Raw genomic sequence first — 14,189 nt, 5'->3', positions numbered from 1 at the left:
CTAGCCACAAAGTAAAGAGAACTTTCCCTAACTCATTGCTCCAATACTAACCTTAACCTCACCCCAACTCTACTACTTATCCTAATCACTAGGTTTATCCTAAACAAAAACATCACCAGCCCTCTCCAACCTCCCTATCTTTGATACTTACCCAAACCCGTACCCTGACACTTAATGTACCCCAATCACTAACCAAACCCCAATACAGGGGTTGAAATGAAGATTAGATAAGCAGGAGCTAAAAGCAGCAACTGGGTATCCCGCATCCACCAGTGAGCAGAAGCTAACACTGGGAAACCAGGAGCTAGCACATTGTGTTCTATAAATCCAACTTCAACGCAAGATACAAGTTTAACATTTTGCTTATTGTTTGGAACCTCCTTTGCTTTAAAATTTCATGTAGAGTGCTTATGTATAGACTATCTCGAATTCAGAGTTAAATTCACATAAGTGTGTGTTTGTATGGTATCAGTTAGTCTCTCTGGATCTAAAAGTAGCTTCTGGTAGCTTTTCGTGCCAAGCTAATCAGGCTCTTTAGGCTACAAGCATGATCTAAATAGCTCGGAGATGCCCTCAATTTCGAACCCTGCCAGCATATTTACGCAAACCTGTATCCTAACCCTAAACCAGGCAATCACAAGTCCACTAAGCCCCCCTTAGCCCTAACAATTACCCTACCAGCACTAGTTTTTTTTAGCTATTTTTCAGCTGCGTTTTTGACTACTTTTTGCTTGCCAACTTTTTCACCGAGTATATTTTTGTGTGCTACATTTTAACTGGATATCATCTGCACTTGCCACAAGCCATAGCTAGTGATAATGTACCCATGGCGAGTAAAAAGAAATGGTGCACAGTGTCTAAGTGGAAAACTCAGTGGGCGAGCCACTTGCTACCTAGCTAGCAATTGTCTACCTCTGCTAAAGGGAGGACTTTAAGGTTTTATCTCAGAATATACCATAATCACAGTAAGGAGAAAGGGGTTGAAGTAAATGGTCTATGGAGGGATAAAGAAGGTTGCTCTCACGATATATAGAGCGTTTGTGTTGCAGGCTGGTTGCCTTGTTAGTTTATTCTGCGTGGTACAGGGAGGTTTATAGGTTGCCTACCCATCAATTATTGTGTTTTTTTCCAAGCTGGTTTAGTCAAAGAGTCTTTTTTGAGCCACTTCATGAACATATGGTTGTTCACTTCCAAGTGAAGATGCTTAGGTACGGTGTTCCAGAATTGTGTGGCCAGTACATTGAATAAGGATCCTCCTTGAGGTTTATGTAAATTAATAGGACTAGTGCAGCATTGCCAGGCTTTAACATCCGGGAAGTATTGTAGTTCTGGAATTTCCTTCTGTAGCAAAGTGCGCCACTTCCATGAATAATGGGATGAGCGGTGCACACGTTTTTTAAATGAATCTAACAGCGCCAAAAAAAGCAGCATTAAAAGGGCCTTTCAGCCCATCCCTGTGCCGCAAATTACCAGTTCTATAGTAAGGATAAGTGGCTGACCATGAAGACATTTCCAGACCCCTGTTTAGGATAACACACTGAGGCTGCTACAGAGCAGTCATTGTAACATGCCAACAAATCTTTGAGACTCTTTGATGGTTACTGGGCTCCACTATGAACGTGAGGAAAGCAAAGCAGGTTGGCCAGTAGATCATTGAGAAGAATAAATGTAAGCAGAGAGATCTGCCACAGCAGGGTGGATTGACAAAAACGGGACAAACAGCAACACAGGGGCAATGCCAGAAAAAAAAGTCAGAGCTGGGGAATGGTGTCTGTCCTGAGCATGAACCTACACAAGAAGATGTTGCTTAAGTGTTTTAACAGGAAGGTTCATCAGTTCAGTAAAGATTTTTCCTGCATTTGTCCATCAATGTATCATAGGAGTAAAGCATGTTTGCGGCGTTTTCTGTGGATAGATTGTCAACAAGTTCCACTTACCACCTATAGAATTGGGGCAAAATATTAACGAGGATTGTGTGTAAAGGAGTACTTAAACCCTTAAACCTTTGTTTAATTTCAGGACAACCAATACGTTATGTTATTTTAAGTTGATTGGTGTTTGTAGAAGACATCTGGCATAGTGCGTGCATCCATCAAGGTCAATGAGCCAGTGTGGGCTGCAGCTTCCTCTCCAATTATGTTTGCACTGTTAAATTACTTTTCAGTCGCTTCCAACTGTACTATATTTTCACTAGCTTCACCGACAAGAGTGCTGTGTGAAGAAAGCTATGTAGATTAACATCTCCATGCTCACTGGAAGATTGACTTTACAATAATCTATGCCAAACCATTAACTGTTACATATGCCTATGATTTTGAGGAATTGACCCATTTTCAACTTAATATAGTAAGGGCGGATATATTTCACTACATCTCTACAATAAGCAATTCTAAAGTTCCAGGCCCTGATTGGTTATCCAATAAGATATTCAAACAGAATCCGGAAATGTGGTCCGACATACTGTTACAAATTTTACTAAATATTAACTATACTCAATGTATTCCCCCCACTTGGAAACATTCAATTATCATCCCCATTTTCTAAAAAGGTGACTGCCATCAACCAAAGCTATAGGCCTATAGCCCTGCTAGATGCGACGGGTAATATATACAGCCGCATCATACTTCAGGAGCTAAACGATTGGACAAGCGTGAGACCAAAAGGGATCCATTCCAATCTGGTTTCGTTAGTGGAATGGGCACATCTCCTAACATGCTTATTATTAACTTACTCAAAAGCAAGTATTTAGAACAAAACCAAAATGTGCATCTTGCTTTTGTTGATTTTAGCATAGCTTTTGATTCGGTTGATCGGCAATTACTTTTCGCGAAATTACAACAATATGGCTGTCCCTCATCGCTTTTCACTTTAATTAAGTTGCTACATTCCAATACTTCTTTACAAGTGAGACTTACTCTCGATGGCTTACCACCTGCCACTATCCCGACAGAAAGGGGTTTAAAACAGGGGTGTATACGAGCCTCTACCCTATTTAGTCTATTCCTGATGGACATAGGTAACAAGTTTGAAGACACTCTCTCAGATGCACCAAAATTAGTTAATCAAAAGATCATCTGGCTATTATACACCGATGACCTAGTTTTATTATCCAGGACGCCTTGTGGCCTTCAAAATCTTTTGAACAAACTCCAAGAGTTTGTCACTGATAATAATTTGATTATTAACCTTGACAAAACTCAGATAATAACTCGTCATAAAACCTCAACCAAAAAAATCTCAAACTATAAATGGTCCCTACAAAACCAAGGGTTATCTATTGTTTCACAATATAAATATTTGGGACTTCCATTCACGGACACATTAAATGACTCCACGTACACAGCGATTCTGGACGCCAAAATGCGTACATTAATTTCGCAAGCAAGAATCCTGCTATATAAATATGGAAAATGTACATCATCCCATATAATGACCTTTTTTCAGCAAAAGGTTGTTCTGATCATTATTTATGGTGCAGAAACAAATTTACCTAAACCCAGATCTTTCTGGGATCGCCATGAGGCAAAGTTTTTGGAGCCAGTATTGGGTTTACCGAAATGCACACTACAACCTTTACAAATTAGGTGCTATTTCCATCTATAGCCAAGTATTGTGGAAACTGTGTACCCTATATAGAAAATGTCTAATAGGAGCAACGTCTCCTAATATTCTCGGCATTCTTGTGAATTACCTTCTCACATCTTGACTCAAATTCCCTAAGACATGGACACAGCATGTTTTAGACGCATTATTGGATGCTGACATCACAATCAAACTCCTTTGGTTGAATCCTACCAAGGCCAAAATGAAATTGTATCGTTTTGATTGGATAATCACTCGTAAACAATGTCTTGAGTGTGTAGACTGTGGTGTTATGATTTCTTCTTACAAAAGATTTCGTACCATGGAATCCTACCTAGTCAAAAGCCCATCAAAATGTATTAGATCTCAAATGCTACGCAATCGTCTGTATTTATGTTTGACGAGGCAGATTCTGGTTAGAAGACATCCGATTCCTATAGATCAAATCACTTGTCGCCATTGTAATGACCCACATCAAAGTGAAACTCTTTGCCATCTGGTAGTCGAATGTCCTGCTTCGAGTACTATTCGGTTCAGACACTAACAAATGTTGTAAATTTCTATGCTCACGCATTAGAGAAGAAATATGGAATTTTCTATTAACTAATATGACAACAGCCACTCAGATTGCACTTTTACAGTTTGTTAACACTTATTCCATCTCAGTCAATTTAGAACTAAATTTTGTTGAACATGGTGATCTGTCATATAATGCAAACTTGAGATTCAAATTGTACAGTGGCACAATTCAACATTTTTGTTCATGCTTGTTCATTTATGAGTTTTAAGGGTTTTGAAGACTCTTGCTCTCCTCCTCTGTTTTTAATGTCCCATTGATGGGGAAAAAATGAATTTTGTGAATAATGGAATTTTATTTGTATTATGTAAACAATTTTTTGAGAGGTTGAATAATTCAGCCAACCAAAATAAAAAAAAGATTCATTTAACCAGTGCAAGATTGTTTTCATCATATTTCTAGGGATACTGAATGTACATTGACATGGGTTGCAGACTCTGCACAAGATCTGTGCTCTTGATATCAAAATGTAACGGAATACATAATTATAAGAAAGGTATATCACCTCGATTTGTAGGACACCTTTTAATGCACTTTCAAGAGCACACATCACACTACTAAAAGCACACTTGAATTTTTTTTTCCACTTCTTTTTTTAAGCTAAAACGTCGGCTCAGTTAGACAAAAAGCATCCCAAACAATAAGAACACAAACTGAAAACAAAAATTACCAAAGTCAACAGTTTGGGCAGGCATGGGATAGTTTACAAAGTACTTACATAATGGTACTACCTGACTATAAATTGGCAACAGCTGGAAAATGGAGCAAAAACCTGGACATCAGATGTCAGTACCTGGCAAATGCTTGCCAAATACATCAAGCCAAAGCGGATGGCTTGGTCGTTGTCTCAGACTGCTTAAACAAAGCACTAGCAATCTAACGTTTGCCATTAACGCTTGGTAGAAAAAGCTGAAAAAGATCCCAGGAGGATGTGTTATGGGCAGGGAGGGCAGGTAGTGGGTGGGAATCGACATATGGATTACATTGGCATGGGAAATGGGGTGGGTAAAAAAAAAATAACTAAATCCCACCCACAGGCTGTGTGTCCCGGCTCACAGTCTCCCCCTTACCTGTAGTTCAGTACAATCGTTAAGCTCATAGGTGGGACCATTGCATCGTCCGCAGCTCTCACGACCAAAATAATTAATGCAGTAAAACCTCACCTCTCGTTCAGAAACTGCAAAATTGCCAGAGCCACCATCGGTGCTAAGCTGGACTATTGCAATGTCCTGCTCGTCAACACATTGGAGATCACACAAAATAACGCCCTAAGAGCGGCACTTAGCATTCCAAGAGGAGAACATATCTCCCAAGCCAGATGAGATGCCCATTGGGTCCCAATCAAAGAGCGCATACTGTTCAAAACCCTCACCATCACACACAGATGCCTCTCAGACTGCACCTCCATACATCTCTGAACAAATTCACCAGGCGGCCGGCTACAGACACAAATGGGACCAATACTCGCACCAGCTTTCAATCCCCACCTTCAAAAAGGCCTAAGCCGGTAGGGCCAGTTTTGAGGTGTTAGTACCTAAAAACTGGAACACACTACCACTCAAACTCAGAAAGGAAACCTTATTCACCATCTTCAGAAAAGCCTTGAAAACAAAGCTATTCAATTAGATTCTATTGTATCCTTTTTTCACTGTGACCCAGGAATACACCAATATGACAATGTTATTAACCATGTAATGTTTCTCTTTTTCATGTAACCTGTATTCAAATAAATCTTCTGTAACAGCGCCACGATGCCTCAGGGCCGTTGTGTGCTTTATAAATTCAAATAAATAAAATGCAACCAAATAGACCAACTAAAATCTCAGTCAAGCAACCGAATGGTGTCAGATTCACAAGCCTGCCATGCAATGGAGTACAGTTGGGGAGACTGCCAAATCCCAAAACAGGCCTGGGCAGTTCCCGCTATACGTCGAGGGCACTAGTACATGCCGAAGAGCACAGGCATCACCAACCAGCTGTCACGTAGTAGAAATGGCAGCATCAATTCCCCGGCAGCGGTTGTGTTTTGTCTTACAATTTGTGTGTTCTCGTTTACAAAGAAACTCTTAAAAGTCGTCACATAACATACTAATGAAGAGAAGCATTAATATCGAATTTCTACCATCAGTTGTTCCATAGAAGTAAAGATAGTTTAAATACCAGTTTAACCTATAATACAATAGACCTTAAAATGGTCAGAAGAACATAATTAATTAGTAGTAGCAATGACTAAGGAGACGTGTTGTCCTCCCATTATACGTAACCACAAAATCCAGTTACAGAACCATGAATCAAGGCATGCTTTTGTCTTGCAGTTTGAGAAAACCAATAAACAAGTGCTACAAGATCACAGAATGTACACGTTCTGTATTCAAGCTTGATTTTTGCTCCAGCCCTCATGATTTAATGTGTAAACAATAGGGCCCTGGTCAGTAACTTAAATGGGTAGTCTGTATTCAACTGATAACTGTGGAAGCTCTGGTAGTACACCATTCAAGGTCAAAGCGTGAATAATGCACTGCAGCCAACCCCAATTCACTTGCCTCCAGAACGCCATTAACGAATGGCGGTTGGTTTGAGTAAGTGGCATTGTCTAGCGTTTTCCTCACTTACACCAATGCCTGCCAAACCCTGCCTCACACAGACATTCTGACATCATGCAGTACATCCAACACCTCAACATACTGGCAGAGCAGGGAACATCTGTATGATAAATAGTTGGTCTGATCCCCAAAGTGTCTCAGCAATTAGTTCTATATTCGTAAAAAAGGGACACACATGAGCAAATAGACAGACACATTCACGCAATTTCTTAACCAGAACAAATTCTCACTACACAATAACCGAGAGCAAAGTTAGCGGCCTAAACATAGGGACCATTTCCTGGGTCATGTTGACCCACTGTGTACAGAAGTGCTTCAACAAACAGCCTGTGCTCCCCTCCACTTGGCCCCTCCCCTCACACGCCGATCCAGCGGCAGAAGGGGGGGGGGGGGGACAATGGCAATCGTGGGAGATTTTTCCTAAGACGCCCTCCCCAAAAACATTTCAGGAGATTAACACCTGGGAAATAACCCAAGAGGAAAAAGGTTTCCAATGAGTATGAAAGGCGATTTACCTTTTAAACCTACAACTCTTGTTTAAGTATTTTCTGCTGAGTGCAAACCTAACAATCATATTCACATGTATCCTAACCAGACGTTCTAGTGGGCAAGTCTCTCCCCTTTCATCCTGGGGAATGTGTGTTTGAATCGTGGATTCTGCAACAAAAGCAAGTTAAAACACTAAAACCCTTGAAGAGTAAGTGGTCCTCCGAGATGGGATCCATACGTTTGGCAGTGCAAGTAAAAAAGTGGCAGTAATTCTGTTACTGATACTTTTCCCGCACTGCCAAACTACCAATTTGCCCGTGTGGGGGTCAAATCTGACCCACATTGGCAAAAAAACAGCCAGTATTACAGGTGCCAGTAATATTGGCATTTCCCACCATGGAATCGTATGGGGTGTCATGGAATGGGAAAAGACTGCTATTGCCAGTACCTGTAATATCCCAGTAATACTGGGCTATCTGGCGCCAGTAACGGTAGGTATGCATGCCCGTATCCCACCAGAATACCAGCAAAGATGCAATAACACTGACGGCCCAGGATAATCCAGCCTAATGATCAGCGTGGATAAAGATGGTCACAACACATCTGCCTAACTTGAAGCAAGTACTGTCATGACAGCCTCATGATATAGTTCATCACAGAACAAAGGTGTGTTGGTAATACACACTGGATTAGAGTTGTACCTCTCGCACTATCCTGAGCTATAGATTATCGGTTGGGTTGGTGCCTTAACAGACACGTGTCCCATCTTGCTGATAATACAGGTCTAAAGTTACTGTATGAAGGGGGTGCAGTGTTCATACTTTGTTGCAGGTGGAATGAGCATCCACCAGACTTGTCACATGGGAAGGGTGTGCTCACCTGATCTTGTAGTTAGGAAGCGTGTGCTTCCGCTTGATCACCTTCTTCAGCTGGTTGACAATGATGGAGGTGAGCTGGGGCATAGGCCTCCCTTCAAACTGCGATTTGACCTCAAAGTCAATTAGAGGATCCTCCAGGAAGCAAAAGCTCCAGTGGGTGAAGGGCAGACGGGTAAAAGCCAGCCGCAGTCGACCCAGCACCCGTGAGATTTTGACGAACAGGTAAGCCGACTTGCCAAAGACGAGGTCCACATCAATGGCCAGGTGGAACCCCCCATTGTATTCCAGCTGCACCTCAAAGGCCAACTCGTCTGGGGCAATAGCCGCTTCATCCCCGCCAGGGGGGACGGCAGGGCACAGCAGGCGCACCCCAGTGAAGACTGGCAAGGCATCCCCCAGGCACACGTCCCTGAGACTGAGGCCCTCCAGCAGGCGGCCGGCAGTTCGGGTCAGCAGCAGCTCCTCCAGTTCCACCTTGATCTTCTTGTGCACCCAGCGCCGCAGAAGCGCCGTGTCACGCAGCTCGCGGAACAGGAAGAGGAAGATGGCATTGAGAAAGTGGCAGGTCTCAGCTTTCCGGGGTGCACCCCCGGGCAGGGGGGCAGCAGGGTGCTTGGGCACCGGAGCATCACCTGCTTCAGGAGCCTCCTTGTGATTGCACTGGCCTTCCCCCTGCTCGGGCTGAGCCTTGCCCGCGTCAGGCTCCCCAGGCCCTTGCAAGTAGGTCCTGAGCAGGGGTCCTGGCACCCCTGCTCTGCCAGGGCTGCCCCCCGCGCGTGGCTTGGGCTCGGGCTTCCTGCGGTAGAGCAGCAGGCACTGCAACAGCAGGGTCAGCAGGGAGCCGGCCAACACTGACAGCAGCACCAGCAGAGCCGGGTACATGGTGGCACGGCTCGCCCCTAACTCAGGGCAGGGCCTCCCATGGTCCCAGTCGCCCCCACCGCCGCTGCAAAAAGCACCGAAACCGGGGGCTGCACACCGTCCAGCCCCCCCTCGGGAACCTGCTGTTCTCTGCCGCACTCGCACTGCCACTGACGCGAGCACTTCCGGGAACGCTGGCCCTCCCCTCGCCTCGTCGCCTCTGACGTCAGGCCGTCGATGGCGTCAGCTCGCCGCCGCCCCGCCTCCTCCAATCCAGGAATGCGCTCAGGTTACGGAAAGGTGAGCACCTACCGCAGGCAACGCAGCGCGCGCGGGGATTGGAGGAACAGGGAAGAGAGGGGCATTGTGCGCCTGCGCCTGGCAGGTGCTGGAAGATATGATGCATACAACGAGAGTGCATCTCACCAGTGAGGAAAGGAAACCTTATACACTATTATTATGTTTTAATTAAACAGTAGGCTCAACCCACAAAGCCTAGCTTAATGTGTGAGCTGTCCAGGGTCGACTGGGTCATACGATGGCCCATGCACCAATAAAAAAAGTGGCTCAGAATCTCAAATGGTAGTTTCTTCCTTTCATGACAGGCTACCTGAGTAGTACCCAAGGGGAAGATTTGTGGTAAAGTGTGTTTCAAATAATGCATTTTCAGACTATTCAGTAATACTAGTCAAAACTACCACCTGCACAGTGAAGTAGCTCATCAAGCATTTTAACCCAAAAAGTAGCCCTCTTTGACAAAAAAAATCTGGCCTACACAAAAATGTTGGTCATGCGCATCGGCATTGCCCTATTGACTTATAGGCAAGTCCGGGCCTGGAGCTCGCCCTATCATCACTAAACAATTACATATTATTCCCCCTCTCCCAGCCCCCCATATCCTGTGAACTCTCTGTTCACTGGATCTTCCTTTATTAAAAATGTTGCCAATACCATAAACTTTTTGAAGAAATGCTGGTGTACGTGCCGGCTATAGGGAGGCTACGGTGGATGCTGCTCTTAGCAATGACACCCACAACCTGCAGAGTTACTTCCTCCTCGGTCATAGGTTGGAAAATAGAGGCTGCAGCAGTGGGGTTTAGGCCAGGATTCAGGGTACGGTGCGCTCTAGAAGCAGGATTTAGTGGCAGGTGTGACCTGGGAATGGGGTGTGCCTGGCCAAGGTCCCAACCTATATCAGCATGAAAAGGTTCTATCTGGGTGTTTGTATAGTATTTTACCCCGTGGAAAGACAGGGTGCCAGCAGGCACCTGTGCTGCGATACCTGAGCCACGTTGCCACAGAGAGTCAGACCTTTCGGTCCGTCTTCTCTCTGACCTCTGGCTACCTCTTCCCCAGTCTCATTCACGTCCTTGCTGATGCATTGCTCCTGTTTGGTCAGTTGTCGTTCCCGCCTCTCTTCCATTTCTTCCGTGCCGCCTTATGGGCGTGTGCCTGCTGCAGCTTTCGGCCACCAGCTTCTCCCGTCTTTTTCATGGGTCACTCTACTCAGTGTCCCGCTCTCCCCATTCGGACAACTCTCTTTTCTGCCCCCTCAGCTCACCCCACTCTTGCAGTTCATAGCGCTACCAGGAGGAATCTCCCAGATGCCTCTGTGTCACCACTTGGTTCCTGTCCCTGCGCGTTTTTAAGGTGCATATTCTCCTCCGCAATTATGGGTTCCCCAATAACATCCATCTGTGCCTATTTTCAAGTCTCCTGCCCAGTTCCTTTGGGGTATTCCTATTGCAAATAGCTCAAATGAATCAATCAATCAATCTCCCAGTGAGCACTGTCCCGAGGACCCTGCCCTTGATGCAGGGCTAGTTATTTAGGAAGTGAAGCAGTCCACCTCTGCCCTTGCTTTCGCTGACCCTTGGGCCTCCATCCCTCTTTTCGTTCCTCTTGCTCGCCTCCCTACCAAAATATAATCTGCAGGAAGTTGTGTTCTTTTGATCAGCACAACCAGCTGTATCACCTCCCCCTTTGGTGGCCTGGACCCGACTAGCGATGGTGTCCTGATCCTCTTTTCCCCTGTGTCCTGCATTTAGCCTGTGAGTGCGGCCCCACGCTGGAGCTGCCTATTTCCTGTGTTCAACTTCAGATCCCCCACTCCTTATATCCTACTCCCATGTTCAGGTGCCAGTTCTCCACCTTTCCATGGCCCTCCCCCTGCCACATCGGCCAGCTTCCATGTCTTCCTCTCCTCTCCAGCCACCCACCTCTCGCATTTAGAGACAACTCCTGATCCCTACTCCTTGCATGCGTACCCCTCCTTTTTGTGCCTCCCTATTTGCCCTCACGCTTCCTTTGAGTTCATTACCCTATCCCACTCCCTATAACTACGGGGCACCCTGCACTATACCATGCTGCATCTTTATTTATTTTGAGGGTGATGGTTATGGAACTACAATCTTCAATACCAGTTATTTAAAATATCGAATGGGGAGTAAGTGGAACAGACTTGCGGTAGGGCCTAAGGCGCTGCAAGTGGGGTGGGGATGTTTGTCACTAAACAGTTAGCTATGGAGACATTTCTACTTGGCTTGGCCTAGTTCTTTTAAGTGGTTGCGGGGAAGCAGCAACTCCCGGCCCAAAAATAGGGATTAGCTTTAAAATGGAGTGGAGGGCAGCGGAAATAACATTTCGGGGGTCATTGTTTTGGTGGGTATGTAAGTTTATTTACGCCATGCTCTGATTCACCCACTACAGACACGTGTACACCCAGCTGGTTACGGGTTGCGCACAAGTATTGTAGGTGAGATTTCTGTAGGGGAACGTACTGTGGCGCTGGGTAGAGGGCGAAGTGAACAAATTATACAATATGCTCAACTTCAGTCCTCGAAGATGGAAATGTGTTGCTGAATCCAAAAGTCAGGTTTGATATTGACTTTGCTTAATGGGGTACTTATAAGCTTCCCTTCCCAGGTGATGCTTCGTTTTTATATAGCGCTCATGCCAGTCTCTTTCGGCTGCACCTTTCCATCAGCCAGTGGCACCCCCTAACCCCCACAGTTGCTTGGCCAGTCTGAAAAACGTACTAAGTAAGCTCTGACACTCAGCTGTCCAATTACACTTGGACACTTGGACGAGGGTACAGGCAAATACACACCTGATGATCTGGTTGGATAACATGGGGTTAATGCAGGCCATCTATAATCTATTGACGCGGTGTCCAACATTGGACAAATATTTCTTCAGTGTTGGCTAAAGACAAGACTGGGAAAATATGTCTGGAACAGAATAAAGAGTGGAGGACTAAGCATGTTCCAGGCATCTATAACGCTGCTGCTGATGCTCTTTCTCATTCACAAAATTACAAAGTCCAAGTGGTCGTAGCCCCAGGCAGAGAAGTCAATGACCCCTTTCGATGCCAAGCTGTGGAAATTAGTGACATGGAAATGAGGCTTAGATAATTAACGGAAAGTGCATCTTTGGAGTATACAAGGGCAAGACACAGACAAGCTTTCAGACTGTTTCTCGAGGTTACTCAGCATTTATGGGAGAAACCCAGAGAGAAAAAGACAGGGGGATTTTTATTATAGTTGAAAGATACCGCCAAATCTTAATCGTGCATGGTGGGACACTTGTCAACAATTACCTTAGGATCATAGTTAGGAGGCCGGGGACATCCTACCAAATGCTTTCAGGGTCGTTCCGCTATACTGGCATGGCATCGAAGGAAAATAGGGCACCTATCAATTTTAGTGCTTTCCAGGAACAAACTGCCCGATTGATTGTTCACGTCAGCATTATCTCTGGCATTCTTTTTACAGTTTTGAGAATCAGTTAAATTGTTCCTAGGTACACAAAGACAGTGTTAGTGGGTGACATTTTCGATTTCTGGTGATGGCATGAGGGTGATGATAAGCCACTCCAAGATGATCTAGAGGCGTTTAGCTATGAAACAGTGCCTAAGGAGTTTTGGGCGTGTATATATTTTCTATCTATTTCATCCTATAAAGCTTATTTTGCCAAAGCACTGTACAAATTAGATAAAATGGTACACACATTTCAAACAATGATACCGATTGTGTAGTCCAAGGTTAGGGAGATCAGTTTGAGAGTGAAGAAAGTAGATAGGCTTTAAGAAGAGTATGTGAAGGCAAGCGTCCCCAAACAGCACGATCCTCCCCGCAATGAGAGACAATGAAGGACTCTCCCAAGATGGGAATAAGGCCAAGACAGAGTGCGGGTGAGCGTAAATGGGAGTTTATCAATCAGAATAGGGCATGCAAAGAACTCTGCAAACTCCGAGAGCGCTCTGCCTGACAATAGCAAAGGCAGGCATATATATTTACAAAAATCGTCATAAGAACCTACACACTATAGGGGGCACAAGCTCAATGGGATTGGGTGGCGACGACTGACTATAGGTGCTGCTGCGATGTGGTTGGCTTCGGCTGGAAGACGTCACTGGTCAGCCTCGTGGGTTGGGCTGGGCCTGGCAGGGTGGCGGAGTTCATCCAGGCGGTGTTGTGGGGCCATCGCGGCCAGTGGCAGAGATGAATGTCTTTTCCTGACTTATTAGCCCTATGCCATGCACACCGCAGTCATTCAGGCATTTTGATATTATCCTCTTTAGTAAATCTTTCAGTAGGTTATACAACAGGTTAATGCAACACAGGAGGAATGCACCTTGTGAGGGGACTGGAGGTAATACGTCAGGGCATGGTTACCAGTGTCCTGTTGACCGGGGCCATAGGTCGAGGGGCTAAGCTTCAGGGCCTGGGACGGGCGGTACATGTCTTTCTGCCTTGTTAGAAGTTGTTATGGATGTTCCGCTGTGTGTTGTCAAAGTGTTGGGTGTCCTGATTGCACAGGGCCATAAGTCTGAGATGGTTCGGTGGGTTGTGAGGTTTACGAGGGGGCGCGTGTGTTCAGGCAGAGGTTTACTGCTGTGCTGTAAATAATGCAGGTGGCGGGTGGTGGCCTTGGGTGCTACAGAGGGGGTTACAAGTCTTTGAAGCGGCTCCAGTCTGGTTGGGGGAGGTAACGCAGCGCGGTGCGGTCTCTGCTCTCATGCCTTGGCAGTCTTCGCAGGGTGGGAGGGGGAATGGCCTTGCACGTATTTCACAAAGGTATCTCCCTCGTGTGTTGCCGATTTAGGTAAAAACATCACAAACATTTGAACACTCTATAATACTTATTGTAAGCAATACAAAACATGCATTTAAGCTTTGCTGGATGTGTCTCGATTAT

General features: G+C 45.3%; 1 protein-coding gene across 1 annotated transcript in view; it reads right to left on the bottom strand.

Annotated features, from left to right (window-relative positions):
- PDZD8 (PDZ domain containing 8) overlaps positions 1 to 9,209 on the bottom strand; it is a 795,502-nt gene extending 786,293 nt beyond the window's left edge. The window contains exon 1 of the mRNA XM_069611909.1: positions 8,131 to 9,209. Coding sequence (XP_069468010.1) covers positions 8,131 to 9,011 — 881 coding nt within the window. The 5' untranslated portion in view covers positions 9,012 to 9,209. The remainder of the gene's footprint in view (positions 1 to 8,130) is intronic.
- Positions 9,210 to 14,189: the final 4,980 nt, after the last annotated feature.

Source organism: Ambystoma mexicanum, chromosome 8 (assembly GCF_040938575.1).
Source record: "Ambystoma mexicanum isolate Mex_15411 chromosome 8, UKY_AmexF1_1, whole genome shotgun sequence".
Lineage (NCBI taxonomy): Eukaryota > Metazoa > Chordata > Amphibia > Caudata > Ambystomatidae > Ambystoma > Ambystoma mexicanum.
The sequence above is the reverse complement of the archived record's forward strand: the minus strand, read 5'-3'. Positions and strand labels throughout refer to the sequence as shown.